At 37.6% G+C, this 27,089-nt stretch overlaps 5 protein-coding genes across 7 annotated transcripts; 3 read left to right on the top strand and 2 right to left on the bottom strand.

The window, feature by feature from the left end:
* The first annotated feature begins 73 nt into the window (after positions 1–73).
* Positions 74–3,645, top strand: LOC141907312 (uncharacterized). Its single transcript, XM_074796919.1, has 8 exons — positions 74–265; positions 917–977; positions 1,096–1,135; positions 1,251–1,300; positions 1,399–1,467; positions 1,913–2,120; positions 2,294–2,461; positions 3,222–3,645. The coding sequence occupies exons 1-8, from the start codon at positions 123–125 to the stop codon at positions 3,596–3,598; spliced, it is 1,116 nt and encodes a 371-aa protein (XP_074653020.1). The 5' UTR covers positions 74–122; the 3' UTR covers positions 3,599–3,645.
* Positions 3,646–4,400: 755 nt separating this feature from the next.
* On the bottom strand, positions 4,401–10,432 carry LOC141907546 (nicastrin-like). Its single transcript, XM_074797227.1, has 15 exons — positions 10,297–10,432; positions 9,800–9,898; positions 9,222–9,345; positions 8,956–9,083; positions 8,346–8,648; positions 8,160–8,269; positions 7,767–7,925; positions 7,468–7,686; positions 7,229–7,395; positions 6,636–6,828; positions 6,308–6,404; positions 6,074–6,225; positions 5,670–5,793; positions 5,479–5,582; positions 4,401–5,169 (listed from the first exon to the last, which is right to left on the bottom strand). Exons 1-15 carry the CDS (start codon positions 10,415–10,417, stop codon positions 5,068–5,070), a joined length of 2,202 nt encoding a protein of 733 aa, XP_074653328.1. The 5' UTR covers positions 10,418–10,432; the 3' UTR covers positions 4,401–5,067.
* An 863-nt stretch (positions 10,433–11,295) lies between these two features.
* Positions 11,296–14,947, top strand: LOC141906963 (uncharacterized). 3 transcript variants are annotated; one of them, XM_074796465.1, is made up of 5 exons: positions 11,296–11,390; positions 11,499–11,728; positions 12,026–12,151; positions 12,724–12,923; positions 13,346–14,947. In XM_074796465.1, the coding sequence occupies exons 2-5, from the start codon at positions 11,726–11,728 to the stop codon at positions 14,838–14,840; spliced, it is 1,824 nt and encodes a 607-aa protein (XP_074652566.1). In that variant the 5' UTR covers positions 11,296–11,390; positions 11,499–11,725; the 3' UTR covers positions 14,841–14,947. The 3 variants fall into 3 exon arrangements, with proteins under 3 accessions (XP_074652566.1, XP_074652567.1, XP_074652565.1); XM_074796466.1 differs by having other exon boundaries at positions 11,499–11,735; XM_074796464.1 differs by lacking the exon at positions 11,499–11,728 and having other exon boundaries at positions 11,313–11,390.
* Positions 14,948–16,574: 1,627 nt separating this feature from the next.
* LOC141907179 (26S proteasome complex subunit SEM1-like) lies at positions 16,575–17,588 on the bottom strand. Its single transcript, XM_074796754.1, has 3 exons — positions 17,437–17,588; positions 17,216–17,312; positions 16,575–17,135 (listed from the first exon to the last, which is right to left on the bottom strand). The coding sequence occupies exons 1-3, from the start codon at positions 17,531–17,533 to the stop codon at positions 17,087–17,089; spliced, it is 243 nt and encodes an 80-aa protein (XP_074652855.1). The 5' UTR covers positions 17,534–17,588; the 3' UTR covers positions 16,575–17,086.
* Positions 17,589–18,377: 789 nt separating this feature from the next.
* On the top strand, positions 18,378–26,583 carry LOC141906712 (structural maintenance of chromosomes protein 2-like). Its single transcript, XM_074796024.1, has 22 exons — positions 18,378–18,598; positions 18,906–19,055; positions 19,457–19,618; positions 20,255–20,365; positions 20,457–20,594; positions 20,681–20,821; positions 20,914–21,063; positions 21,140–21,329; positions 21,406–21,700; positions 21,785–21,923; positions 22,372–22,518; positions 22,772–22,976; positions 23,235–23,370; positions 23,452–23,576; positions 23,932–24,125; positions 24,208–24,351; positions 24,561–24,755; positions 24,988–25,188; positions 25,307–25,432; positions 25,501–25,652; positions 25,724–25,871; positions 26,285–26,583. Exons 1-22 carry the CDS (start codon positions 18,431–18,433, stop codon positions 26,465–26,467), a joined length of 3,600 nt encoding a protein of 1,199 aa, XP_074652125.1. The 5' UTR covers positions 18,378–18,430; the 3' UTR covers positions 26,468–26,583.
* Positions 26,584–27,089: the final 506 nt, after the last annotated feature.

Raw genomic sequence — 27,089 nt, 5'->3', positions numbered from 1 at the left:
CTAATAGAGAAACTGTAATGTCCGATACGTCTAATAGTGAAATTCAGGATACACCCAAGGTCGTTGAGCCGATTTTATTAAATTGACAGGTCGGTGCCTTGCGTGGTGCATTATACACGAGGATGGATAAGGAACCAGAACAGAATGCGATGGCAAAACCAAAAAAATCGAAAAAAAACCCAACTGGACGTCCGAAGAAATATATAACGTGGAAAATGTCGTGGACTCTCGAGGACAAAAAGAAGCTGTTTGCAGCAATGCGAATGTGAGTAGACGCCACGTAAAACATTGGGTCTATCTAGTTTATACGTCCGGTCCATGGTATGAGCGAACCCCTTGGGACTGGTTGTTTCCACCACAATCCTAGTGTGTAACCAACTCTGTGGTACATCAGACACTAATAAGGCTCTTCTTGGTGAAGCAAACCCTTAGTCTAGCCGTTGTTCCCCAAACAACTGTAGGGGACCTGTAACAACGACTGGTATTCAGACTAAGCAAACCCCTTCTAGTCATGTCATAAATTGTTTGAGAAAAAGGCTATTCATGCTGAACCGACAATGAAGAATCGGATTCGAATATCAACCACGAATGTTCTTAGCACGGCACCTGAGCTACCAAAGTTACTGTGGGAACTGTTACTACTTATAGCCTTACCCTAATCCTAACTTCATTATAATGTATAACCTAACCTGAGTAATCCGTACAATTCTGTAATGATCTGCCTTCAGAGTCATACGTACGGTTCCGTGTGAATAGCCATTTTGATTGTTTGAAGACCAAAGCCACTGCCCTGCCACTATTAGGACAGCTCTCTGCATTGCTTAATCCAATTGAGGTTGAATTTAGTAATCCCTTTTCATCTGATGATTGATACCCTCATCCAGTTACTGACAACAGCCTCATTGATATATTGCAGGTTTGCTTCGAGTGATGTGAAATTATTTCAGAATTATCTTCCGCATAAAGACCCTAAGGATGTACGTGTATTCTGAATAAACCTTCAAACCATTCATTCTACCATAGAACTATAACTGAAGTTCTATTGTAGCTACCTATGTAAGATTGCGCTGATTTTCAATGATATTCTGATTCCAGATTGCTACGTATGTGCGCCATCTTCGACAATTTCATATTCGTAAGTAGAGTATATTTGGCAGAAACTTGGCTGATGGTTTAAAGAGAGCCAACTTGTCTAGTTGCCAAATAAACCTACACTGATGTCACTGATGCAAATATTTTTATTTTTGTAGAAAGAAAGTTGAGCACGCAAGCTCCGGTGTACAAATTTGCCCCGATTGATGTAAGTTCCTGATGTGAAGTTATCATATATCAGTATATTTCAAGTAATCAAGTCATATTTGATACGTTCACTGATTCATTCTTTAATTTTCGTTTCAGTATTGGTTGAGAACTGCCGAAAATCTGGTGTTTAATCATGTCCCTGATCTGTCATTGATTACTGGAAAGGTAAGATTCAAACTGCCGTAGATCCATGTGCTTAACTAGTTGGCCGCCACCATGTTTCTTCCCCATTGCTTATTGAGAGTTGTCTCTGGTAATAGAGGTCTTTGCGTATCCAATTCTATTTTGAGCAATTCTATTCTTGTTGCACTGTAGCCTAATAGGCCTATATGGTTAACATTATTGGCTTTTTACCATAAAGAGAAAGAAAGAAAACAGAAGTGTCATTACAAAAGAATAAGAAATATGCCGGTAACAAAAGACAAGAGGAACAAATAAGATTTCCAACATTCTATATACAAAATGATATCCAAGCAAAATGGTGAATTTAGTAGAGTTAGTTCACATTGCCAGCCAACCAGGAACTGGGTCATACGCGTGTAAATGGAGCAAATGGGTTAACGGGTTTATAATTCAGTTGATTTAATTTTATTATTTTCTTTCTTCGTAGGTCATAAAATCGATTGGAATTATTGAACACGGACCACCCCGGGAGAAAACAACTGTATCGAAAAAGAAAAAGACTTACACCAAAAAGAACCCTGATAAGCCTCCTCCACCTGACACCAATATGAATGCGAAACCAGATTATTCGATCATCTACAGTTATCTCGCCGCACTTTTTAATAGAAAACCTGCACCAGTGCTCAACTGTCTTGGTATGTATTAATCAAACCAGGTTTGATTCTGCAAGGGACAGAGTTCTACAAAACAAAATTTATATTCACTCTCACATATTTATTAGCCGATTGTGTTTTTACTCGCTGTTCTCTGGCCAAACAGCTAGATCAGGGAAGACGATCAAATTTGTATCTTGATTTAATCTTTTCAGAGAGTAAAGTCATTATGTCATTGGTAGATGATTTGTTGCAAGTTTTAAAAGTGTCGAACTTAGAGCAGATTACCGAAATGATGGTGAAGAAATTCACATTATTGAATAAACCCTGGGATAATGATCAAATTAGAATGAATCACAACGATGTAGAAACTGCATTAAGAGGTTAGTCGTAAAATTATAACAATGACAGGTTTTAAACACGGTGGACTAGACTCTATTTCATCCATACTTCATGAAGTACGGATGACAAATTTTGCTGATTTCAACCCATTCAGCGCCGACTACAGTAATTGTTACCCTAAAGTGATTGTGAATGAAAATTTTGATCAATTCCACCCCAGTGTATTGTTTAATGCCTATGGGCTTGTATTATTAGTGTATTTAAGTTGCTTTATCATTACGTATCTTTCAATAGAAATAATAACTAATTACTAATTACATCAACACACCGCAATGCGGTGTACTAGCAAGGTTCATCACTGATTTATACTCAGCACTGCGATGTAGATGCACTGAAAGTTATTGTACAAACTCAATCCCCCTTATATACATGCGTACTTAATGAATGGCCCAAAACCGCTTCCTATCCTAAAACTTATAATAGGGTGGCCAATGATGCTGAATAACTCAGGGAATCTGAAAATCAGGGAAAACTCAGTTTGCAAAAGAACAGGAAAACTCAGAGAATTTGGATATGTAATTGATCACGCCTTTCTTTATCACTACGGGATTCATAAAAAATGAATAATTGTATCATTTTAAACCAAGGAATTCCTCTGATTTACTCAGGGAATTATATGTTATAACATCAGGGAAAACTCAGGGAATTTGTAAATTGGCTGAGAGTAGCGCCACCTCATATATGATGAAAACTTTCTGCATTTTCAGGCAATTTATGAGATGTCTATTTCTATGATTTCAGTTGGAAGTACACCAGTGACATCGAGCTCGGCTGAAAGGAAGGAGAGAGGTATTCTGTCTATATTTGAACCGATGTTGCTCGACGAAGACGAAGACGATGAATCAGACACAGAATTGATCGCAGAGAATAATTCGAACGAAGTTGCAACGGAAACAAACAATTCAACGGAGTGTGAGGATACTCTGGATAGACGTCGACGTAGTACTAGAGGAAGAGAATCGACCGACTGTTTTAAAGTGCCTGGCAAACATAAGCGTCGAGATTATTTGTTCAGACCTTATTCGATGTCGATGCGTAAAATGGCATCAAGATTTTACACGATGAACCCGTTGCAAGTCAGTACCGAACTGTTACCAATTCCAAAATTACCTCAATAAATAAATGTGTTGTGATCAATGTCAATAAAGCAGCTTTTCGTAGAATAGATTTCAAGTATCAGTAGTTCAAATATTCATTGTACGTCATTTATCTCTCTTTCGATCACGAGGAATCGATTCTCTTGATAACGAGGAGAAACATTTCTTTGAATCACGAGGAATTGTTTATGAATTATGAGGATATAACTAATTTGAACTTCTTTTCCCTCTCTTCTATTGTATGTGCTTCAAACCAGTGACGAGCTGTATATTAATTATTACTGGTGTATTGACGGCTGTGTGCAGTGGTCAGGGTTCATAGCAGTCCTTGAAGGTCCTTAAATGTTTTGAAACGGGAATGGGTCAATTCAAGGCTTTGAGTATCATGGAATGGGCTTTAAAATCCTTACATCATTGTCATGGGCTTTGGCATCTGATGCCAAAGTTATCATCTGCAGATCCGAGATACAAGTTCACTGTTACAGCTCTTAAAATCTAGTGATTATAAGAATGCCTGGAAAATTAAGGATTCCTGTCTCAAGACATTAAATAAGTGATCATGGCCTCTCTGAACCTAAGTGCTTATCAGCCTGTTTTAACTGCATCACTACAGTGAAAAATGTATTGTCTCTGTATTATGATTGCATGGCATCGTTGACCTAGGAATGCGACAGTAATAATTTGAGACCATATACGGTAGGCCTACCGGGACCAATGAGTCGACCAGACTGGGCTGTGCAAAGATTATTGGTGACAACAGAAACCCTCTCATATCTACCGATGGAAATATTGAACACAAATTGTTTAAAATTGTACATATACACATAATTTATTATTTACCGAAGCAGTTGTTCAATATTTACAAAATATACACAAATATGAATTACACATTTTAAGCACAAATTATTTTACGTATTTATCGCTTTAAATACATTTTTAACAAAGACATGTATTCAAAATCCCAAAATTCACACCGAAATACATTTAAAATTGTTCTTTTTCCAACACTTCTAATCTCTTCTGTGTAGAGTAAAACTAGCAATTAAATTCAGATCAATTAAAGAAACAGACCTAAGACCTATTGATGATTTCCAATACTAGTTTATCATAAACTGGATTAATTTCACTGTTGCCCATGATTTTTTTGTTATCCTAGAATTACCCCAGTTCAGACTAAACCAAGTTAGGCGTAATCGGATAGACATTCACATTCACTATTCATATGCTCATCAAACAATCATGGAATGTAAATTGTCTCTTATGTACGTTTCTAGTTTAAACAGGCCTACCTGTGAAAATTTTAACTTGATTTTCCCTGCATCCCCGATTTATGGCCCCTTGAGTTAATATGAACTGTTATACACATATTCTACCCGAGCATCTCCGTTCAAAGCATTACAACATACCATAATTCTATGTAATTGATGGCAACTCGGAAGGAAAACAATGTCTCGTCTAGTTTTTTTCTTTTTTTAATTTTCACGATCTGATCATAGAACTTTACGGAATAGAATTTCGGCTCGTCCGTTGACGAAATAAACCAATAACATCACAACAAGTAACGTGATCACACCTACAGATAATGTCACAGTCTGAAAAGATTCAATAGAACAATTTCAAAATCAGTATTTTTGGAGAAAATTTCTAGCAGACACTTTATTAGAAATCTATGATTTAACAATGTCTCCCTAAAGGTGTGTCCTCACCAAGTGACTTAATGCGGTAAACTTTATTGTATGTAACAAAAATAAAAAGTTCTTTGATGAAATAAAATATTATTATCAAACTGTTACTATCAAATTATTGCTATTATCAAATTATTATGTTACTTTCATATTACAGATTTTGATTCTTTTTTACACCTAGTTGAAATCTTTGTGAACCTGAATATAGGTACATACCTTTTGCTTTTGACTAGGTATTAAAAATACCCGCGCGCTCATCGCGTCGACCGCCCAAACGCTTTCTGTCCACGATGAATATAAACCAGATTTCCAATCGTAATCTAAATATTCGACAATAATCGGTACACATTAACGAAAGTCAGTACATCGGCGAACCTCGCGGGCAGTAGTGATTGATTGGAATTTACCTTTTATTTCAAAAGCCGGGGAAACGGCGACTGAATAGTTCGTCAGCGAACGTAGACATACGGGAATGCGTTTACTCGTGCTATTCGCTTCTAGATTACCGCGAATCCAGAAATAATTGTAAATCTGAAATGATACAAAAGTACAATAATCCAAACTACATGTATCAGCTGAATGCTCTCTCTGTTATGTTGGAAAGAAGTTGACCAACTACCATAGACTCCGCTTGCCTCAGATCTCATGGGGACCAATAGATTTTCAGCAAATACTAAGGCAGTAGGAGTGACAATGGGTTATCGATCATACAATTTCATATTTTTTTTCCAGAGCACAAGATTATCTGAAGTAATAGACTCAGTAGCAAGTGTATTCTACCGTACTCTCGTCTATTTCACATCATCTTTACCTGATTGTTATCAGGCATTTTACAGCTGTCCTTCGTAGCATTGACGACGACATCCGATGTGAAATACGCCAACAAACTACGCGTAATCAACGTGCTTCCATTCGATGATTTCTCGACGCTTACGTACAGATTCACCGGATCTTGTTGTTTCTCTGTAAAATTTCGACCAAAATATTTACGATCGCTGAAGATTACCAATCATTGAATAGTTGAAACTGATTGCGCAATGATTACCTATGACTTTCAGGAATTTGTCCTGTTTAGTTTCAATGACGGTCTGCACCAGTTCACAGTTGACGCGTATCAAATAGCAATAAAGCAGATTGGCTACCTTTAAAAAGACAACAGTACAATGTTTTCAGAATGTAATTCAGCAAATAGAAGGATTTCCATCAATTTAATGGATCAATGAATGCGAAATAACAAAGTAACTTAGTATTTCAGTGTAATACCGGACCCAGTTCCATAGTTCCATAGAGTGAAGATTTTATTCAGTGTTAACTCATTGAGATGAACTAATTCTCTAACTTCAGAACTGGATCTTGATTAAAAGTAAACTCACAGTTTTGCTGTCCGCTTCTATTTTCGATGATTTATTCGTAGCGCGTTTGTAGAGAGTTCGCGCGACGACCGTGGCGACATTAGTCAAACGTTTCGCGATATCGGTGACGTAGTTATATTTATCCGCCTCGCTCATACCAGCCGGGTATCGCAACCGTAGCATTTCAGCTAAATCCAAACGACTGTTATAATATCTGCCAACAGAAAACGAAAACTTTCAAATTTTGTTGTATTCATTAAGTCATTGGCTATAGTAATCAGGGCATCCACTTCTGCCCATTTACAAATCCCCTGAGTTTCTGAGTTGCTCACAAAATTCCCTGAGTGTATCTGAGAAATTTCTAGGTTTAAAATGTAAAATTTTTCGCATATCGCTAAACACATAGTCAATAGTATTATCCAGTTCGAGTTATCCAGATTTTTGGTAAAATTCATCAAATTTCCAGTTTTCCCTGACTTTTTCCTAGATTTTTATGTTTCCCTGAGTTTTCGTTTACCAGGTCAGTGGCCACCCTAGTAATAGTTAAAAGCTAATATCGACCACTTTTTCATAAAACTGTCAGAAGAAAGAACGGGGATGTTGCTTTATCTTACTTATTGGTGAAGATGCCTTCGTGGTCGGTGAGCACTGCTCCGGAGATGTTATGTTTTTTCAGGAAACTCTGGAATGAAGCGGGAGGCAGGCCCTGTTGGGCTGGTGTACCGATAGTAACTTTCAATGAGTTTCCCTCAGCTTTCATCTTAGTAATTAGATCATTAGTCTGCAATAGAAGGTTCATCGTAAATACCAGCTGTAGCAAAGTAATTTATATGTACTAGGATTGGGTTTTTACCTGTTTAGCTACAGCGCTATCGGCTTGGCTCACAGGATCCGTATGCAGCCATAGTTTGCCATTTTCAGGAAAGCCGACCTGCGACACCTCAATAAACTCTGATATGTGAGTCAAATTGATGTTAGCTAGGCCGTCCCAGTCGGACGAAATCTTCTGCGGAAAAAAGTCTTTTTCCATTTCGTAGACCATTCGACTTGAACCGATGTAATCGTAAGCTTCCTGCAATGAAATGCCGGTAAAATCATAGTTGACAATTTGGGCCGATTCCAACACGCTTTATCGATGAAGTTGTCATTTACCCCTTGAAAGAATGAAAACATGATATCCTTTGAGCCGCTGTCTAGGATATCTGATTTCACCTTACCGATGGCCTGCGCAGCGGCCAGCACAGTAACGACACCGGTTACTACACTGTCGGCACCCGGCGCCATCTGGTCAAACATCGAGAACGAATCCAACTGTAAATACAAACAATGAATCTTTTTACTATCACGCCCAGAAACTTTTTTCGAGAAATCCATTTTAACTGGGCAAATATATCAATTTGTTGCGTCAATCATAGTAAAAACCCCCTCAAACTTTCAGCTTCAATATTTCTCATACATATTTCTCATAAACCTGGTGAATTGGTCCCATCCCAAATGATGCATACACAGTTAAACCCGACTTCACAGTATTCAGAATATACGAACCCTCGTCGCGACTACTATCACTGATTTTTCTTGCCGTTCAACGCTGCTTTTATTTACAGTTTTCATCGTCGTAAATATGTTATTGTCTCCTAATGGGTCACAATATCGATCTGTAAGCGTTGAAAAAATGAAGGTAGCCAATGATTTTTACAACACAACAACTAAAAGAAAGCAAATGATTTTTACCTGCATTTAGATTAGTAATATGATTGGAGCGGCGTATACAAGTTGGCGTGTCGCCAGCACCGTCCATGGCTGTTTTCACCTCGGCGGCGCATAATGGAAAATCTCGTGGTGTAATCGTACCATTCTTGTTAACGATTGGTTCGTTGAAACGCCGATAACAGTCGTTAATCAGAAAATCGACCTCGGACTGATTCGAAAGTGCCATTACGGCCATTTTGAAATTCATAAATGCCATGCCGGTGCCATATTTGTTCCAAGCAGTTTTCTTACAGCTACCGTATTCAGAATTTCCTTTATACAAACCTGAAATATAAGATTACAACACATTTAATCCTATTTTCGAAAAATAAAACAGATTTTCAACATCCTAGAAACACCTCGGGCCCGTTACACAAAGCTAGGCACAATCAAATCACTGAAAAGTCATTGAAAATTAGAAGTTTGCCCTAAACAACTACGGTAATCATAATTTTGCTTCGTGAAACTGGTCCCTTAACGTCGAAGTATCTAGTACGAAAGCAAATAATAAGTCATTCAATGACTTGAAGACTTTCAGAAAATAATTTCACGACAAATGTATAAAGATACAATGATACAAGCTACGTCATACCGTATCTATCATTAGGACAGGAGTGGTCAGGGGAGAAACCTTCAGGGATGTGACCGACAGAGTGGTTCGCATTTGTCAACAAAATTCCATTTACTTTCCCGCTTTCAGTTAGATTCTTCAAAAACTGCCTACAATATGATGAAGATGAATCATTGATAAATGTATTGAAACCACTTTTTCAACTTGACTTCACCGCGTTACAGGGGGAAGATCAATTTCAAACATAAGAATTAGGCTATATCTTGTTTTATTTTTCAGTTACTTACATGTTGAAATTTTTCTGTGGTAATACGACAACGTACGGTTTGTGAGGACCATGATTTATCAACCAGTTCAAATCATCTTTAGTTTCTACATAATGTACAACTCCAACATCACCACCTCGACTAGCTTAAAGATCCGAAACAAAATGAAGCCATTTAGTTGCACTAAATCCGAATTATACTAGGGGATACAGGGGTGGAAGAGGGTGTTCTACTGGTTATCCACCAGAAAATTTTGAAAAATTAGTCTATCATGCATTCTGAGGGTCTTTAGGCACTGCTTAATAATCTTATACATCTAAAATGTGCCATGTGAAATGCAGCGTTGAAAACCTGAAAATAAATAATACAAAAGAAAATTTTTCAAAGAGGGGTTGCTCTTGTACTAAAAAGCACCCCATGGATCTGAGCCTGAGATACTCAAACTAGATATAGAAATTCTATACAAAGCAGAATCAATCATTGGATTAGGGTTTCAAGTGAAACATCAGAAACGCTTTAGGCCTACTTGTAAGATCACATTAAACAAACAACTGACCATTATCAGGAGGGGCAGTGTTGCAATTATGACTATGACTTACAAGCACATCCAATTTCTTGTGTGGCATTCAATCTCCGAAAACAAGCACCGACTACATTGAAGTCGACGTAAACTTTCTTATGAATTCGATCGCTACAGCCTGCAACATAAAATTCAATTTAATCAGACAACTAACTTACACTGGCTTTACATTTACAATACATATAGCTGTCACAGTTAGTAACAATGAATGAAAGAACTATATAACATAGGGATTATCTAGATTGTTGGTAGTAAGCTTCAATAATCGAATAGGCAAATATCAACTTATGTGGTTTGTGAAAATATCGGACCGAAAAAATAAACTACTGACGGGTTAGGCCTAGTTAGTAGTTAGTAATAGTAGTATTTATTATAACCCGGAAGTAAAACGGAAATACCCAAAAAACTACTGTATTTTGTAGGAATTCGATGATATATCCCACACCAAATTTTATCATACTATAAACAACTTTATTGTTATCACAATACGACAATAAACTGTAATTTTTGACTCACCGAGCGATATATAAATCGAAATTATTGCGGCGAAGAATACAAACTTGTGATTCATGATGTCGCAAGAGGCCATATTGTGGATATCCCTAAATGAGGGTATGGACTGAATAAGTCGGAGCATTCCTCAAATAAAAATAACTTTGTTTTTCTAATATCTATGGAATTCCTGGACCGCCATACGACTTACGATTTACTACTTACGATTTACGACTTTCCTTCATAATTTGAAAAGAAATACAACGGTACAAATACACGTTTAAAACGGCTACCGATACTCCTTGAAAAATGGAATGTATCCTTTTCTTAGGACTACAATAATACAATTCAAGTTATTAATGAAATGTAGAAAGACTATTTAGCTTAATCTGACATTTTGTGAAAGGCTAAAACTTTTAGTAAAAACCACGGAAAAAATTGCAATGTGCGACTTTTTACGTTGCGCCTGTGAAGTGAAGGTCGGTCCTTTTATAATTTTAATTTACATTGGGGGGCAGCTGCGCCTCTATTTTTCTTTTCTTTTTCGAAGAAATTTATATTCCAAAAGTCGGTAACTCGTTTATCTCGTAGTGGCCTTTTCTTGGTCCCAAAATGAAAAATCAATGACCGAAAGTCGTCGGAGGGCTATCTTTTTCCTATTGCAGTTTGATTTCTTCCCTGGCTTGAAATTAACGATATATAGGCCTACATCAACAATTGTTATTTTAGTTCCGATTAGTGTATTAGAAAAGAAAAATAAACCCGAATAAAGCATTTCTTGTTGATTCAGTTTCCGTAATTCTCGAGTCATAGTTTTCGGACTAAAGGCCGGAAATCCGTAATCATTCAAAAGTCGGGGGATTTTTCTTGGTCCCGAAAGATCCGACTTACGCAAGGTTTACTGTATCTGTGGTTTTTGTTTGTTAAATAGAAGTTAGCATGGGCCATTTAGATGGCATATCTGTCCACGCCTAGTTCACCCGTTGTCCCCTAGTCGCGCCAGCTCCTTAACACTGAGAAATGATTATAGTCGATGCAGATATTGAGGAGGCTTTTCGGCAGGGTTTAAACGCATCTGAAAAAACATGCAAATTATTACTTCAAGGGAAGTTGACGTCGTAAGTATTCAGTGTTAAGCATAAAGATCATCAACAACCCGGAAATAAAATCCAAGCCCATCGCCAAACCCCTGTGGCCTCATATTGAAAATACAGTATTGATTTTAGGAGGGAAACGTATGGCACACCGCATATGAAACTGTACTGCGTATGGGGGAAAACCAGGGGAAAACAGGCAAAACATCAGTCTATTCGAGGATCACATCATACTCTGTAAGGGGGAAAACCAGTCCATTTTGAAAACACATTAAATGGAAGACATATTGCGGTCCATCTAATTAGCTGATAAGGATTTGAATTACTGGACCAACCGAGCTAACAAAAAGCCGTATTTAATGGTAGGAGGTACGAATTTATCAAGCATGTTCATACTAGCAAAAGTTAAACCGTTTTAAACGGACCTGGAACGGCCTAAAATAGAACAGACCAGTGAACTTGGTCCGTTCTAAATTGGAACGGGACAAATTTTGACAGTTCCAAGTAACGCAGTTGAACATGGCTATTGTCTGTTCTTAAACCAAGGCAAACAACGGTATTCAAAAATATTATTATATGCTAGAATTTAAGGTGCTGAAATGATTCACCCACCATATCAAAACATTAATCAAACACGTTTCATTTTGTTTTTATTTCAGATGGATACTGCGAAGGGATGTTGTTGGAAGTGCGACAAACCGCAGGATGTTAAAACCTGCAGCAGGTGTAAAATTGCTAAATACTGCACAGACCAATGTTTAAAAGCAGACGCCGCGAAACATAAGGTATTGAATATTACAGTAGAGTACGCATAGGTCGAATACACTCAACTCGGACATACGCTGATGTCGGTCAATTTTAGGGTTCGGTTTCATGAAAAAGCTTAAGCCTAAATCAGTTAAGTTTGAATTGTTGTCCTCATTGAAAACATGGAAGTAACCAAAAGCAATTATACCAAAAATTTTTGTGAATTTTTTTCATGAAACTGGGCCCTTAAGTCCCATCAGTCTATTAGGGAATAAGATGGTACATAATATACGATTAAGTCGAACTCGGATAAAATATCTCGGTCCATTTTGTGAAATTGTAGTACATTTTCTTATTTCTAACTCGGATCAAACATTTTAAGATCCATCTCGTGTCTCACGCATAGGCGGCACAGCTTCAATAATCATTATGTTGTCGATAAAACATAAGTTACTTTGTATACACTGTTTTGATTCATTTTCAATTTATCATCAAGTTATCTTACTATCGTCAATATCTCCCAAGCTTCATCTTTGACCCATAACTACCAACATTAGATTAAATCATTTCAATTTAACAGTATTTTCAATTCTTTTCTAATTTCGTCTAGATCGATTGCCAGCATTTGGGAACCAATAAAATTGGACCATGCGATTTCTGCCAGGTGGTGAAACCGACGTGGTTGTGCAGTCGATGTTTAAACGTCAGTTACTGTTCGAGAGATTGTCAACGCAAACACTGGCCGTCGCATAAACAAGAGTGTAACAAATTCAACGCCGACATGCGCCATGATTTTCGCGCATCCGTACAGTTCGTAACCTTTGCAGTCTTCGATTTTTCATAACTTTTCAAAGGCCAAATATCTAACTGTCCATTCAGTGGTACCTCGTTTGAACAAACTCTGATTTGACGATTTATCTGATTCGACGAACTTAAGATTGTTGTCCTAATAATGATGTTGTGTTATAATGAACAGATTTTCTGGTCCATGGAAGTCCCTGTGTTCCAGCTACTCGGGTCAAAAATGCTAATTCCTTATCCTGACAAATTTATTTTTTCAAACTATGATGAACGAACTAATCAACACATAAATGAAAATGACAAACAAAACATCATAATACACAAAGAAGGAACTAGGTTTCTGATAATTCCATAGCTTCATACAGTTAACTTAAAGTCGCAATATTTTTCCAAAGCCTTGAAAAAATTACAACTAATTTCCTGTTTTCCAGGATTTCAAGAGCTGGTATGATTATTGATGCTCTATCATTCATATCTGCTGATTTGCCATGGTACTGGGGCAATCAGACCGCCGTAGATTGGTTACAGTTAGCGAATAAAGAAGGCGCCGACTACGAATGCGACATCAGCGTTCTGAGCGTTGGATGCGGTAACCTTGGTTCAGTACTGTTGACGACGGCGAACATACCAGACGCGTTCCGGAACAAGGTGAATTTCGTTTTGGCCGATGTTTGTCCGCACATAATGGCTAGAAATGTGCTCTTTCACTATATGATAATGACTGAAGCAAAAACACACCAGGAATGCAGCAAGGAAAGTGGTACAAAATGCAGCAAGGACACATTTACAACTGACGAGGCATGTCGCTTGATGTCACAGATCATGTATTCCCTCCGTCTGTCTCTGGACGCGCGCAATTATTTGGTCTCAGCTCTGGATATGCTCATCGTGCAGGAGGAAAATTCAGATGTATTGGGAGGAAAATTTGAATCGTTAAAACAAATTTGGCGAAAATGGAAGGACCTTGCATTTGATGGCAGAGCCGTGGGAGCAATGAAATCATCTAGAAAGGAAATGATGAGCAAAGATGAAGTCCGAGTGGGAATGGATGTTTATCTGGCTTCGATACCCAAACGTCACGTGAATTCATGCAAAAAGTGGTTCGAAGACGGATTATTCGCGCGGACCAGGGACACGGATGAACGAGAAATGATGAAATTCCCGAATTCGACCCTAACGATGATTAATCCGTGGCGCGATGAATCAGAAGAGAATGCATTATTGATACGAAGTTTGTTGATTCGCTATCCACGACCGAACTACCGGGATGAGATGTTGTATGCAATTACGGACGATAGCGTACCGCCGGTCTGGTGGAAATACGACGCCGTACGACAACACCGCGACAGCAACGACATCGTCGACATGTTCGACGCGTATTTCAGACACGTTTTACGCCGAGCGATCGAAAACTATCGCCGCATCGACGTCAAATTCGTCGTCGACGATTACAGATACATCGACCGATATGTGCCGCAAGACCGAAAATTCGACCGAATCGCCACGTCGAACCTGGCAGATTATAACAACGGTTTATACGAGCTCGTCGACGACATGGCGCCGCGTTTGAATGCCGAAAATAAACACGCGGTTTTAATGACGTCACTGATGAACTGGACCGGCAGACGGCCGGTCATTCGAGGTGCCCTATTAACAGCTGAAATCAAAGCTATGTTGTGTAATGAAAATTATATAGATACATGGCCAACATTTCTGAATTATCTACGTGGCATGTTACAAGTTCATTTGAAATGTCAAAATGTCATCAAACTGGATGAAATTTGGAAATGCCGAAGCGGAGTGCGTCTGGCGCGGTTCGATTTGTTCGAGAATTCGATCGTACCATTCCAGCGTTCACAAGTGAAATACGCGGTCAACCAACCGCACAAACACGAGAGAAATTTGGAATTCGTTGTCGCAAGTTAAGTAGCAATGATGACATGTAGTTTGCAACTAGGTCAACGAGTCTCACCAGACGAGTAATTAATATCCATTTCCAAAAATGCTTAATGATAATGGTAACGTTATACTGTAGATGAATTGATAAATAAATCAAAATATCTGACAGAGCTCGCATTGAGTTTGAATTGATACAGATCTCTAACTGATTCCCTATATACATACCGGTAAGCCTCATATAACCACGAGTGCTCTTTGAATTGGCTGATATGGAATACTATTTTCAGAGAAGAACCAGTAAATAATTTCAACTAACGTCGACAGAAGATGTCGCAGCAATGAATTGTTCAGGTTGATTTGTTTCCCTAGGATTCATGCTACGTAAAATTGAATTGAATTTGTTGACTTGTAGAAAATTTTAAGTAAAAGCGATTCATTAAGAACATTGAGCATTTAACAATGAAATCATAGCAGGGTTCATAGTCTTCATGACCAGTCTCATTCCATGACTTTCAAGGACCACTATGAGCGCTGTCATAGTACACTTATCATGAAAATGTATTAAATTTTTGCACCGATTGAAGGCATAATTTCAAATTTTTCATATTCCCCAAAAGACCTAGCGAAGTACACTATTAAAATGTTAAGCACTCACTAAAGAAAATTTTGAGGGGATTTTTATATACGCATCGTAAGTCACTGAAACATTCACAGAATATTCAGAATCCCAGCCGGCTTGATTACGGTAATGCGGTTTATTGTTCCCTACAACCACAACCTCTAATCTCGGCATTTTATCACCACAAATTGATAAGCACTTACCTATAATAGGTTTACATCCCAAGAAAACATAGAATATCTCAATTGACACATCTGATATCATTACCAAAGGTTGGATGCTTCGGTCATCTCCAGAGCCACCCGGACTTTGGGTCATTTAAAACTAGCCAGGGTTCAAAGGAAAGCGGCTGATGTGTGATGGATCCTTAGGTCTGGAGTCCTTGACAAGTTGAATGACAGAAAATAACAGCAGAGACAATAGAATCGGGATCCTAACGCTGACTGGGTAGGTCAGGCCCTTCAGAAAACTATCACACACTGGCCTATAATATATCTAAAATAACTCCGGGACTGAAACGGGTAATTCGTAAGACGTAAGTCGTAACGTATTGAAGGAAATGTATTAGTAACTCGTAAAACGTAATTCGTAAAACGCAATTCGTAAATCGTAAGTCGTATGGCCCTTGAGGAATTCCATAAATATTATTTTCTATTGGTAATTTTTGCATTTTTAGCCTACTTTCCTACAACATATATTTCCTATCAGTAATTTTTTTGCTGACCTCTGTGCCTGTCCTATTTAGTCCCTGCGATGCATTCAGCCCACTTGTTAGCGTCGATTGCTCTTTTGGTTTCCCAAGACTAAGACCCTATTGGATTTTTGCCTGACCATAACACATGAAAAACTTAATGAAGAGTTAAATTAACTAATTAAAAAAATTGTAAGAACTTGTTACACACATCTGTACCATCGACAACTGAGACACAAGACGATACACTAATTTTACAGGAATATTTAGTTCCAATATGTCCTGTTCAGGCTAAGAATTGAACTAAATACTTAAGATTCTGTAGCCTGGGCCATATAAATAATTCAGGTTATTTTGAGTGGAAAGATGAAAAAACAAAAAGAGCAGAAGACCCTGGCAAAGTAATTAACAATGACAAACATCACCTTTCTTTAGAAATACAATATGATTATTTTATTCAGACAATGACCGATACACATGACAAATCAATGGGATACCGGCACTCACCAAATAGCTAAACAAAAAATTTGACATTTGTAGTGAAAATCAGTTCATTTTTGATGAAATTTGAACTTGATTTTTATGCTTTTTATGCGAAAAGATATAAGATTCGCTTTCTAACTCAGTATAAGGTGAAGATTTCACTGAAAATTCATTTACTAATGAGAAAAGTTGACTCAAATTAAATTGAAATATAGAAGGAAATTAAGCGCGGTAACCGAGTAACCACCATCGATCCTGGCGGATGATCACTGAATCCTTGTTTGTAGCGTCGCCGGTATCCCATTGTATAAGCGAGAGTTGAGGAGAATCAATCATCAGCCTGTACTAAAATACGCATCACACAGAACGCTTAGTTAAAAGTCTCAATCAGAAGATGACGACTATCATCATCAACATATTGGCTTTGAATTTCACTCTATGGAAAACATCTCCAAATAAATCCATAAGGACTCGGATGAATTAATGCTTCATTGGCTCCGTTTTATGACCCTGTTTTTCGAGTTCAGTCCTATAAAGAAAAGATAAGCAATTTCAACTGTTATTTATCTTAACTTAATTATCCCAATAAATTCCAGTTCAAATTCTCACCGTAATTGGTTGGAGAAATCATCCTCTACGTTATCATCGTCCCAGTTATCTTCCCAAGCGTTTATATCACCGCTCTCCTCTTCGGCTCCGGTCCAATCTGAAAATATCATATGCAATGATTAGACAAATAAAAAGTATTGAATTGAACTTGACAATGACAGGATGGATTGTTTGGTTTATTCGATGAAACGTGTTGATTTAAAGAGTGAAATCTATGTTACCCTCTGCTGGAAATTCTTCAAATTCATCGTCTTCTTCTAATAAACCTAAATCCGGTTTTTTGTTCGGATCTTTCGTCGTAGTTTGATCTTTTGCCATCTCTCAAAATTAAACGATGAAGTGAAGGTACTTATTTCAATCCGTTACAACCATGTACTCGTTTGAATCCCTCACAACCATAATCGAACTAAAATTCAATTTAAATTTATATTTATTGCAACATTGGGCAAATTACAACATCGGAAAGATAAAAATTGTATAACGGATAAATCTACCCAAAGGCCTCCTTCACGTAATGTGCCGTGATTTTTGCTAGCTAGCGTCGTTTGTTCACCTGTAAGCCTGTAATTTTTCAACAAAGATGAATACTAATTACTGCGCGCAGGGAACTTTATGAATGAATAATATCATAATTAGGTAATTGTCAGCGGAGTTCATCGATATTAGTTAGTTACCTAATCGTTGGTGGTGCTTTTTAATCGGATGCCGGGCTTTGCGGCTCCGAGTCTGGGTGGGCCCAAGGGGCTCGTATCAGAGTTATAGGTAATGTAATAACGATAATCCGTTAATCCAACGTATATAGTATATATAAAATAACTATTATTAACGTTAACATTATTTTATATATATTATATACGTTCTTATAACGGATTATCGTTTTTACATTACCTATAACTCTGAGCCCCTGTGGGTGGGCCGGACTCACCTACAGCGAATTTGAATGACTGACTTTATTCATTACTGTTGATGAGGAGCTAAGTTTGATCATAAAAGATAAATGGTTTTCAGAGTAATTAGAAATGTCCAATCAGTCATGTACGAAGCGCTGCACCGCCAACCGCCACCAGCCCTGGTAAGCGAAGGTAGCCGTGTTTTGCAGTTACTCAACGCTCGTGCTGCCCCTAACGCGGAAGTAATATCTTCTATGGCGCCATAGATAAATTTCAAATTTCCGTACGGTCATGATATTTTGAGGCAAATAAACGCAATTAGAAGATGTATATCAAATCCCTCGTTATTGACGGGTTTAAATCCTACGCTCAGAGAACTGAAGTGAATGGATTTGATCCGTTGTTTAACGCGATTACCGGTCTAAACGGCAGCGGAAAATCCAACATTTTGGATTCGATTTGTTTTTTGTTGGGCATAACTAATCTCCAACAGGTATACATTCTACTACCATCAAACCATTATTTTTCATGTTTTCTGGTTTCGCAAAGTTACTTAATGTTATGACGGTTATGACTGGTTGAGTGACACATTTAGCTTACCTCTAATCAAGAAGCCGAATGCTGTGAGACTGCTGAAATGGAACAGAATCCAGAAATTTAAATTCGCAAGGGCCAACTAATGTACGCACACTTCTTTCCCGACCACATACCTGTTATCTTGGCCGGGCGGTGCGATATTGCCAATAATCATCTATGATCACCGATTAAAATATATACAATGATTTGTAATTTGACTTCAGGTTCGGGCGACCAACCTTCAGGATCTGGTGTACAAATGTGGACAAGGTGGTGTAACGAAAGCAACTGTCAGCATAACATTCGACAATTCAGACAAAAAACAAAGTCCACTCGGTTATGAACAATACGATGAAATAACAGTTACAAGACAGGTTCGTCCTCTCTGACACCCACAGACTACTCTATTTGGTGAAAGGTTTTGGATAAACAGCAGAGAATGTAAAATTTTGATTAAAATAGATGAAGTGCGATCGGAACAAAATCGTTGATTATTATGTTCAGAAGAATGGAGCTAAAAATCCAAGAAAGGATTGTCTAGATCTAGTCCTTCAATCAATATTTTTAACTATTCTTGTAACCTATTTTATTCAAAATATTCTCTTGTTCTTTTTTAACTTAGCCAATAAGCATTACGGATTTTAGGCTGAATATTATTATTGTTTTAAATAGATTTGGATCACAGATGGGTGACAGGTGATTCACCACATCTGTTCCATCACATTTTGAATAGTATCGGATTATATCTTGGCGAATATTTTTCTTTTTTCTCTAGGTTGTTATCGGTGGGAAGAATAAGTACCTAATAAATGGAAGCAATGCTACGAATACACGCGTTCAGGACATGTTCCGATCGGTTCAACTTAATATCAATAATCCACACTTCCTTATTATGCAAGGTCGAATCACGAAAGTTCTCAACATGAAACCACCTGAAGTAAGTTGGTGGGCCGGCATCACAAAAAAGTTAATCAAGAATGATTTCAGTTTGATTGTTATTGTTTTGGTATGCACTATATCAGCAGTTAAGGGGTTTACTAAGTTATTCAGGGTGGCCAATACCTGGAAATCGGGGAAAAGCCAGGGAATTTTCTTTTTTTTAAAGTCTGGGAATAGTCAGAGAATTTTGTAAAAAAAAGCATGGAAAATTTTTTGAGCTTGCTGGATCACATGTAAGATCAAACAGTTTCCGTCTATGTTGTACATTTTTGACTGTGTTAATTGATTGGATTCTTAGCAAATCAAGTCAGGGAAAAAACAACATGAATGTCAGGGAATAGTTAATGGAAAAGCAAGTCGACTAAAAATGTCCACCCTGTTATTGTTGATGCATTTAATGTTCTGAGTTATCTCATAGCTGATATTTCTTATTCGCTGCACACCGTCATGTGAATGACACAGTTCCTGATTGGCTGGTATTGCGAACAAACTCTGCTTCATTCTGAATTGTCATTGGTCAATTTTGAACAATTGGCTGACTATGATTGGTCAATTTTGAACAATTGGCTGATTATGTACTAGCTCTTATTGCCATTCTATGGATTATCTAAATTGGCAATTGAATTTTGCGTAGATTTTGTCGATGATTGAAGAAGCAGCTGGAACGAAATTGTACGAAAGCAAGAAAGAATCGGCTCAGAAAACTATCGAGAAGAAAGACGCTAAACTGAGAGAAATAGAAACGGTAAGAATGGCGTTTCTTAATGAAGAAACCTATCGTCGATTCGGTGGGTCTTGGATGGAAATCATGGGTTTTTTTTTGGTTCGATTATCAGATATTGCGCGAAGAAATCACTCCAACGTTGACGAAACTGAAAGAGGAACGGTCAAGTTACCTCGAATATCAGAAAATTGTCCGCGAACTCGAACATCTTCAGAAGCTCTACGTAGCTTACCAATTTATGTGCGCTGAGGTAAATCTTTTAATGGTTTGAAAATGTGTGTTAGGATTCCACAAAATTATAGGGGATTGTATTTTTAAGTTGTTGTTTGTTTGCAGGATATGAAGAAAAATACGGCAAAAGATTTGATCGAAATGAAAGAGCAGGAAAAAAAATACAAAGCTACATTGGAACAGAACAACACGAAAATTGCCGAATTCATCGAAGTTATGAAGGATATTCAGAAGAAAAGGGATGAGGTATATTTTGGAAATTAGGATTTCGATTGGTTTTCAGTCTTCAACGAAATACATGTAATCATTTGCGAACATTTTGATTTTGATCGATCTAGGAAGCCGGAGGCGCTATGGCCACTTTAGAAAAAATGTTGAAGGAATGTCAGATGACCGACATGAAAGCTGAAACAAACCTTAAACATAAGAAAGAAAGTCTGAAAGCCGAACAGAAAAAACACAAGGAGCTAACTCGTTCAAGAGATGAGGTTGGTAATGTTTCAAATAGCTTAATTAGATTGCAACTGAAATAGATAAAATCATGTTACTACTTACTTAATTTAGGATAAATCAGTGCTAACCTCCAAGCAGAAAGAAATCGAAAAATTTTCTACGAATTTCGAGAAACTGCAGAAAGAACATGAAAATGACAAAGCAGCCGTAACTGAAGCTCAGGAACATTTTCACGCAGTTTCAGCCGGTCTTTCAAACAACGAGGACGGGAAAGCTGCTTCACTGAAAGATCAACTTATTAGTGAGTTTTACTGCAATCATCAGTTGGCTGATCTTATAGCACAACTTTTGATATTTTTTTATTCGCTTCATTTCAGTGTCGAAGAAAGAGATAAGCACAGCTGAAACGGAGAAAAAACAGGCGAAAATGCGACTAACTCACGCCGAGACGGAAATCAAGAAAAAACAACAGGAAATGAAGAAATCCGAACAAGGATATAAAAAAGATCAACAGGCGTTTGAAGCCGTGCAAAAACAAGTGGACAAATTGAAAGCTGAGCTGGAAAATCTGAATTATGAAGAAGGGAAAGAAGAGACTCTCGTTGCGCAGAAGAGAACGTTATCTCAGGAAATTGGAAAACTTCGAGATAGAGTTGAAACGTTAGGAGCTAGGTAAGGTATCAATTAACTTCAGTTTCTATAATTTCTATTGGGTCATGGTGCAAATCTCCATATACCTCCCTTGTTGTTTTCTAGGAATGCAAATTTACAGTTCGATTATCGTGATCCGGAAAAGAATTTTGATCGTTCGAAAGTGAAAGGTCTCGTCGCGAAATTGATTCAGGTTAAAGATCCGAAAACAGTTACTGCATTGGAGGTAGCAGCTGGTGGAAAGGTACAGTCATATACATTAACAGACAACCCCTGATATACTGCCCATATCATCAGTGATTGAAAATGTGGGTGCTATAGAGAGAATTGCGATATTGGAGGTTAATTTTAAAATGTTCCAAGATAGAATACAACAGTTTTGTTCTCAAAAAAAAAAAACCTGTCACCAATTGCTCCAAAGTTGGTTAATGATTTAACCAGCTGATAGATACCATAGTAACAATTAATGTTTATTTGTCTACTATTTACTGCTAAATTAGCCAACATTTGAGTAACTGGCCCCTGGTGTTTAGACGGGGGGAAATATATCGGGGGTTGACAATATTTATTGATAGTTATTGTCTTTGTAAGCTAGAATTTATACATCTTCATGTTTCATTACAATATCTAGTCTGTCATAATTGATTAATGGAACGGAAACTTTAAACGATTGATTTATTTGTCTCGCACAGTTATACAACGTGATCGTCGATTCGGAAGTTACCGGGAAGAAACTCTTACAAAACGGTCAACTTCGGCGCCGCGTAACGATCATTCCGCTGAATAAAATCAACTGTCGGCCGATCGACAACGCAACAGTTAGAACGGCTGAGAACCTGGTGAGTTACCGGGGTAACCTCCCTACTAAGCTAGTTGAAGTCGCATCCATCCTGAATGTGAAATTTGCGATTCATGTTGATGTTACAAAAGGTTTTACCATCGAAAATACTGACCAACGTAAACATTTTCTTGTACTTCAATGAAATGATCCTGAAAAATATTGTGCCTCTTATTTGTGTGTTAAAAGATAGTTAGCCCTCGGGATGAATTAATTACGCGCTTGTTTTCCATTAAGTTTAATTTCAAATTCAGGTTGGTAAAGGAAATGCTCAGACTGCGTTATCGCTGGTTGGTTATGATAAGGATATCGAGAGAGCGATGCAGTACGTGTTCGGAGGTAGTTTTGTCTGTGCTGATATGGATAAAGCTCGTAAAGTTACTTTCGATCCGAAAATCATGAAACGAACGGTGACACTAGACGGTGACAGTTTCGATCCGTCTGGCACGCTGACAGGAGGTTGGTGAAATAATGACTGGCTTAGAATTTTCGTAATGTTATACATTTAAACCCGCTTAATTTGATTTATTTTAATCAGGAATTTGATCTAATCTGGATTCTTTCTATGGTACACCTTTACATAAACATATATGAAATATGTTTAATCAATATTCCCCATGAACGGGATAAATTTTCTCGGTCCGTTAGTGAAGTCATCTAAATAAAGTGAGTTCAAGTATTACAAATGAAAATTTGTTTTATATCTCTGATGTTTAGGTTCTCGCTCACAGAATCAGGCAATATTAGCTCGTTTGACCGATTTGAACGAAGCCGAATCAAAATTACAACAAAAACAAGCAGAATTGAATCACGTCGAGAAAGAATTGTCGTCTATTAATCGAACGGCTGAAAGGTTTGTCTGAACTACGACCAGACCCGGTGATAGATATTGATTGATTTGAGGCACTTACTGTATCTTGATCTATATTTCTAGGTTTCAGCAGTTAAATCAGCAATATGGACTGAAATCACACGAAGCTAATTTACTGAAAGAACGTTTAGAATCGAGTAGTCACCATGTCGGACTCGAGGGAATCAATCAGTTACAAACTACTATCGGTGAGTAGGCCACTGGGGGGCCACTGACCTGGAAAACCAAGAAAATTCAGAAAAACTTAGAAAATCGAGAAAAATTCAGTGAAAACTCAGGGAATTAGACAAATTTTACCAAAAATCTGGAAAATGTAGGGAATTCGGATGACGCTATTGACCACATATTTAGCAGTACATGATTCAATGAAAAATGAATTGATTGTAACATTTTAAACCTAGAAAATTCACTCAAGGAATTTTGTGTAATCACATGGAAAAATCAGGGGATTTATTTGTAAATGGGCGGAAAGTGGACAATCTACTGTGGGAATAAGGCTCAAGAGACAGCAGTAATATATGTATGTTGTGGATGTAATTTCAGATGAACAGAAAAGAGTGTTGAAAGAGTCGGAAGATACGGTCGCGAAAGCTAAAAAGAAAGTCGCCGATTTGGAAGATAAGATTAATAACGAAAAGGAACATCGCGAACGAGAGTTAAAACAGGCCGAACAAGACGTGCAAACATCGAAGAAACGAGCGGTCGAATCGGAGAAAAAACTGAAACAAAAACAACAGGTAAAAGTACTGCAATTAGATTGTGGGTACATTCTGGCTGGATGATATTTAATGGTTGTTGATGCTTGAGCTGTTGTTTCAGGATATGGAAACGTTGCGTTTAGAAGCGGAAGAATTGACTAAAGAGATTACTTCACTGGAAGAACAGCTCGTTACCATAGAGGAGTCGATTAAAGATATTGATAGTCAATGTTCTCAACTCGACGAGGAACGACAGAATACAAAGGTTCGTAGAAAATGCCGGCTCCTCTAAACCCGTTACCTTTTTAGCAACACTACAATACATCCACGATGAATTATCAACCGTTTGAGGGGAATTAAGAACATAACTTAGTTAAGCAAGAATCCTATGTAAAGAATTTTTAAAATAAAAATTATGGATTTGTTAATCATTCTATAAGCACTGGTTATGAGCTGAATATTTGTTGATCATAGGCAGCAGTGAAGGACGCACAAACAGAAGTGAACAAACAGAAGGATCTGCTGCGCGAACGAGATAAAGAAATTCAACAAACTTACGACCAGCAACAGAAATTGGCTAAAGAATGTCAACAGTTGGACTGTAAACTGACTGAACTCGAGCATAAAAAACAGAAATTCCATAAAGATTCAGCTGATGCAGCTAACAAGGTAATCATCATCGTCATCACTTTTTCGAAAAAGAGCCATACTTAAAAAAATTTTTGTTACTAAATTGTTTAAGTTAAGATTGTTACCTAGCTAGTTACAATACTTTTTTTGTTTTTTACAAAAAATTCTGATATACTGTTTACCTGTAGCCTGTTACTTAAATGATAGTTATTTTTTCAATAAAGTCATTAGTTCATAGCTTGAACTTTTCAATATAATGTTTAATCAACAGGTTGACTATTTGTTGAACGAGTATCCATGGATCGCCGATGAAAGGAAATATTTCGGTCAGGCAGACACCGCGTACGATTTCAAAGCGAATAATCCGCGCGAAGCTGGACAACGCATCAAAAAACTACAAGAAACTAAAGATAAATTGGCGAAAAATGTCAACATGAGAGCAATGAACATGTTGGGTAAAGCGGAAGAACAGGTCGGTGAACTTCTGAAAATTTCGTTTGTTGGTCCCCATAACCCTTCTGTGTAAAGATAGTAATGCATTCTCTAGTATCGATAGATATATTCACTGTTGATTTTGATTTCTGTTCTAGTACGCTGAATTGATTAAGAAAAGAACGATCGTACTGAATGACAAAGCGAAAATTGCCAAAGTCATTAGCGAACTCGATAAGAAGAAAAACGAAGCGCTGCGAAAAGCTCATGAGCAAGTGAATAAGGTATGCGTATTCATACACTTAAAAACCTTATTTCTAAACACTTTCTGATTGAATATGTCGATTTGCAGGATTTCGGTTCGATATTTTCATCGTTGTTACCGGGTACGCAAGCTCGACTGGTTGCACCCGAAGGACAGACAGTACTAGAAGGTTTAACCGTTAAAGTAGCATTTGGTGACGTGTGGAAGGAATCTCTTACCGAATTGAGCGGAGGACAAAGGTATTTGTTGTTATTACGTATGAGACAAAGTGTCAATTATAGGTATCTATAGTGGTTGATTTGTATTGTAGATCACTGGTGGCGTTGTCTTTGATTTTGTCGTTACTGTTGTTTAAGCCGGCTCCGTTGTATATTCTTGATGAAGTCGACGCCGCTCTCGATTTATCTCATACTCAAAATATCGGACAAATGCTGCGTACGCATTTCAAACATTCTCAGGTACTACACTTTTAATCTTTCATGTAGCTTCTTTTAGCTAGGGGCAATGCTTTAGATAAAAAGATATAAAATTCCCCAGTCAGTTCCAATATTTTAGGCTACAGTTCAGTACACCCCAACCGAACCCATGTACTGAAATTGAATACCAGTACATCATCTTCAGGGCAATTTGTAGCCAGAAAATCTGGATCTTTCAACCCATTTATTGCAAATCAGTTCAGTACACCCCAACCCATCTAAGATTGAACACATCATCCTTAGGACCATATATAGCGAGACAAATCTGGATCTTTCAACCCATCTATTGGAAATCAGTTCAGTACACTCGAAAGTTGCTCAAATTTGGTTAGAATTAACCAGCAGATAACAGTGACAATTAGAAGTTCATTGTTCAAACCATTTCTATTTTTTAGTTCATTGTTGTGTCGCTGAAAGACGGAATGTTTAACAATGCCAACGTATTGTTCAAGACTAAATTCGTCGATGGCGTTTCCACGGTAACTCGTTACGTACAGAATCCATATTCGCGAGATACATCTAGTAAAGATGGCAAAAAAACCAGTAAACGTGCAAGGATTGAAGAAGTGACTGGTTAGGTGAAAGACTTCATTTGAATTCACCTTTATTGTAATTGTTCAAACATGTTTTCTGTAATATACCGCATTATTGTGTTCATAAACCATATTTCATAGGTAAATACAACCATTATTGTCTTGTGTAAATAAATTAATGTATTTGTTATCTCTGCTTTAGGTTCAGCAGGCTTCTTAACTCTCAATTGGCGCAATGTCGTATAAACTACCGGATGTTAGAGTTTTACATACATTTTAGCAGTAGATTTGATGGAAGCAGGTGGATTTACATCTCGGGACATTGATAGCATTTGGCTCTATGTCTTGCAATCAACCCGCTGACTTACACCATACCGTGAGGTGCTGCCGCGATGTTCAACATTGGCAGATTTTTTATACACTAACAAGAACATAACTTAGCAATCGACGGTCGATTCATGTTAGTGTATGAAAAATCTGCTAATGATTAATTAGTATAGCGGCAGCACTTTATGGTGTAGTGAGGTAGCATCTATACCTATGACAAACCCCTCAGAGTTTTTGAAATTACTCGAAGAAATCAGTTCCACGACCAACCCACAATCACTAGGACTTAAACATTCCACTTAACAATAAATAAATGCATTGTCCATGAATTGATAACTAA

The sequence above is a fragment of the Tubulanus polymorphus genome, chromosome 6 (genome assembly GCF_964204645.1).
Source record: "Tubulanus polymorphus chromosome 6, tnTubPoly1.2, whole genome shotgun sequence".
NCBI classification, from domain to species: domain Eukaryota; kingdom Metazoa; phylum Nemertea; class Palaeonemertea; order Tubulaniformes; family Tubulanidae; genus Tubulanus; species Tubulanus polymorphus.
This window is presented reverse-complemented; position numbering and strand designations above follow the sequence as displayed.

Bases quoted from the DNA above. Each gene is read 5' to 3' on its own strand.
- LOC141906712 (XM_074796024.1), top strand. From the start codon at position 18,431: ATGTATATCAAATCCCTCGTTATTGACGGGTTTAAATCCTACGCTCAG. The intron at 24,126-24,207 runs GTAAAAGTACTG...CTGTTGTTTCAG, and splicing joins AACTGAAACAAAAACAACAG to GATATGGAAACGTTGCGTTT. The intron at 25,872-26,284 runs GTACTACACTTT...TCTATTTTTTAG, and splicing joins CGCATTTCAAACATTCTCAG to TTCATTGTTGTGTCGCTGAA.
- LOC141907312 (XM_074796919.1), top strand. From the start codon at position 123: ATGGATAAGGAACCAGAACAGAATGCGATGGCAAAACCAAAAAAATCG. The intron at 1,468-1,912 runs GTAAGATTCAAA...CTTTCTTCGTAG, and splicing joins TGTCATTGATTACTGGAAAG to GTCATAAAATCGATTGGAAT. The intron at 2,121-2,293 runs GTATGTATTAAT...TAATCTTTTCAG, and splicing joins ACCAGTGCTCAACTGTCTTG to AGAGTAAAGTCATTATGTCA.
- LOC141906963 (XM_074796464.1), top strand. From the start codon at position 11,358: ATGCAAATTATTACTTCAAGGGAAGTTGACGTC. The intron at 11,391-12,025 runs GTAAGTATTCAG...TTTTTATTTCAG, and splicing joins CTTCAAGGGAAGTTGACGTC to ATGGATACTGCGAAGGGATG. The intron at 12,152-12,723 runs GTATTGAATATT...AATTTCGTCTAG, and splicing joins CAGACGCCGCGAAACATAAG to ATCGATTGCCAGCATTTGGG.
- LOC141907179 (XM_074796754.1), bottom strand. From the start codon at position 17,533: ATGGCAAAAGATCAAACTACGACGAAAGATCCGAACAAAAAACCGGAT. The intron at 17,313-17,436 runs GTAACATAGATT...TGATATTTTCAG, and splicing joins TGAAGAATTTCCAGCAGAGG to ATTGGACCGGAGCCGAAGAG. The intron at 17,136-17,215 runs GTGAGAATTTGA...TTTTCTTTATAG, and splicing joins GATTTCTCCAACCAATTACG to GACTGAACTCGAAAAACAGG.
- LOC141907546 (XM_074797227.1), bottom strand. From the start codon at position 10,417: ATGCTCCGACTTATTCAGTCCATACCCTCATTTAGGGATATCCACAAT. The intron at 9,084-9,221 runs GTAAGTAACTGA...ATCATATTGTAG, and splicing joins CCACAGAAAAATTTCAACAT to GCAGTTTTTGAAGAATCTAA. The intron at 6,405-6,635 runs GTGAGTTTACTT...GTCTTTTTAAAG, and splicing joins TAGAAGCGGACAGCAAAACT to GTAGCCAATCTGCTTTATTG.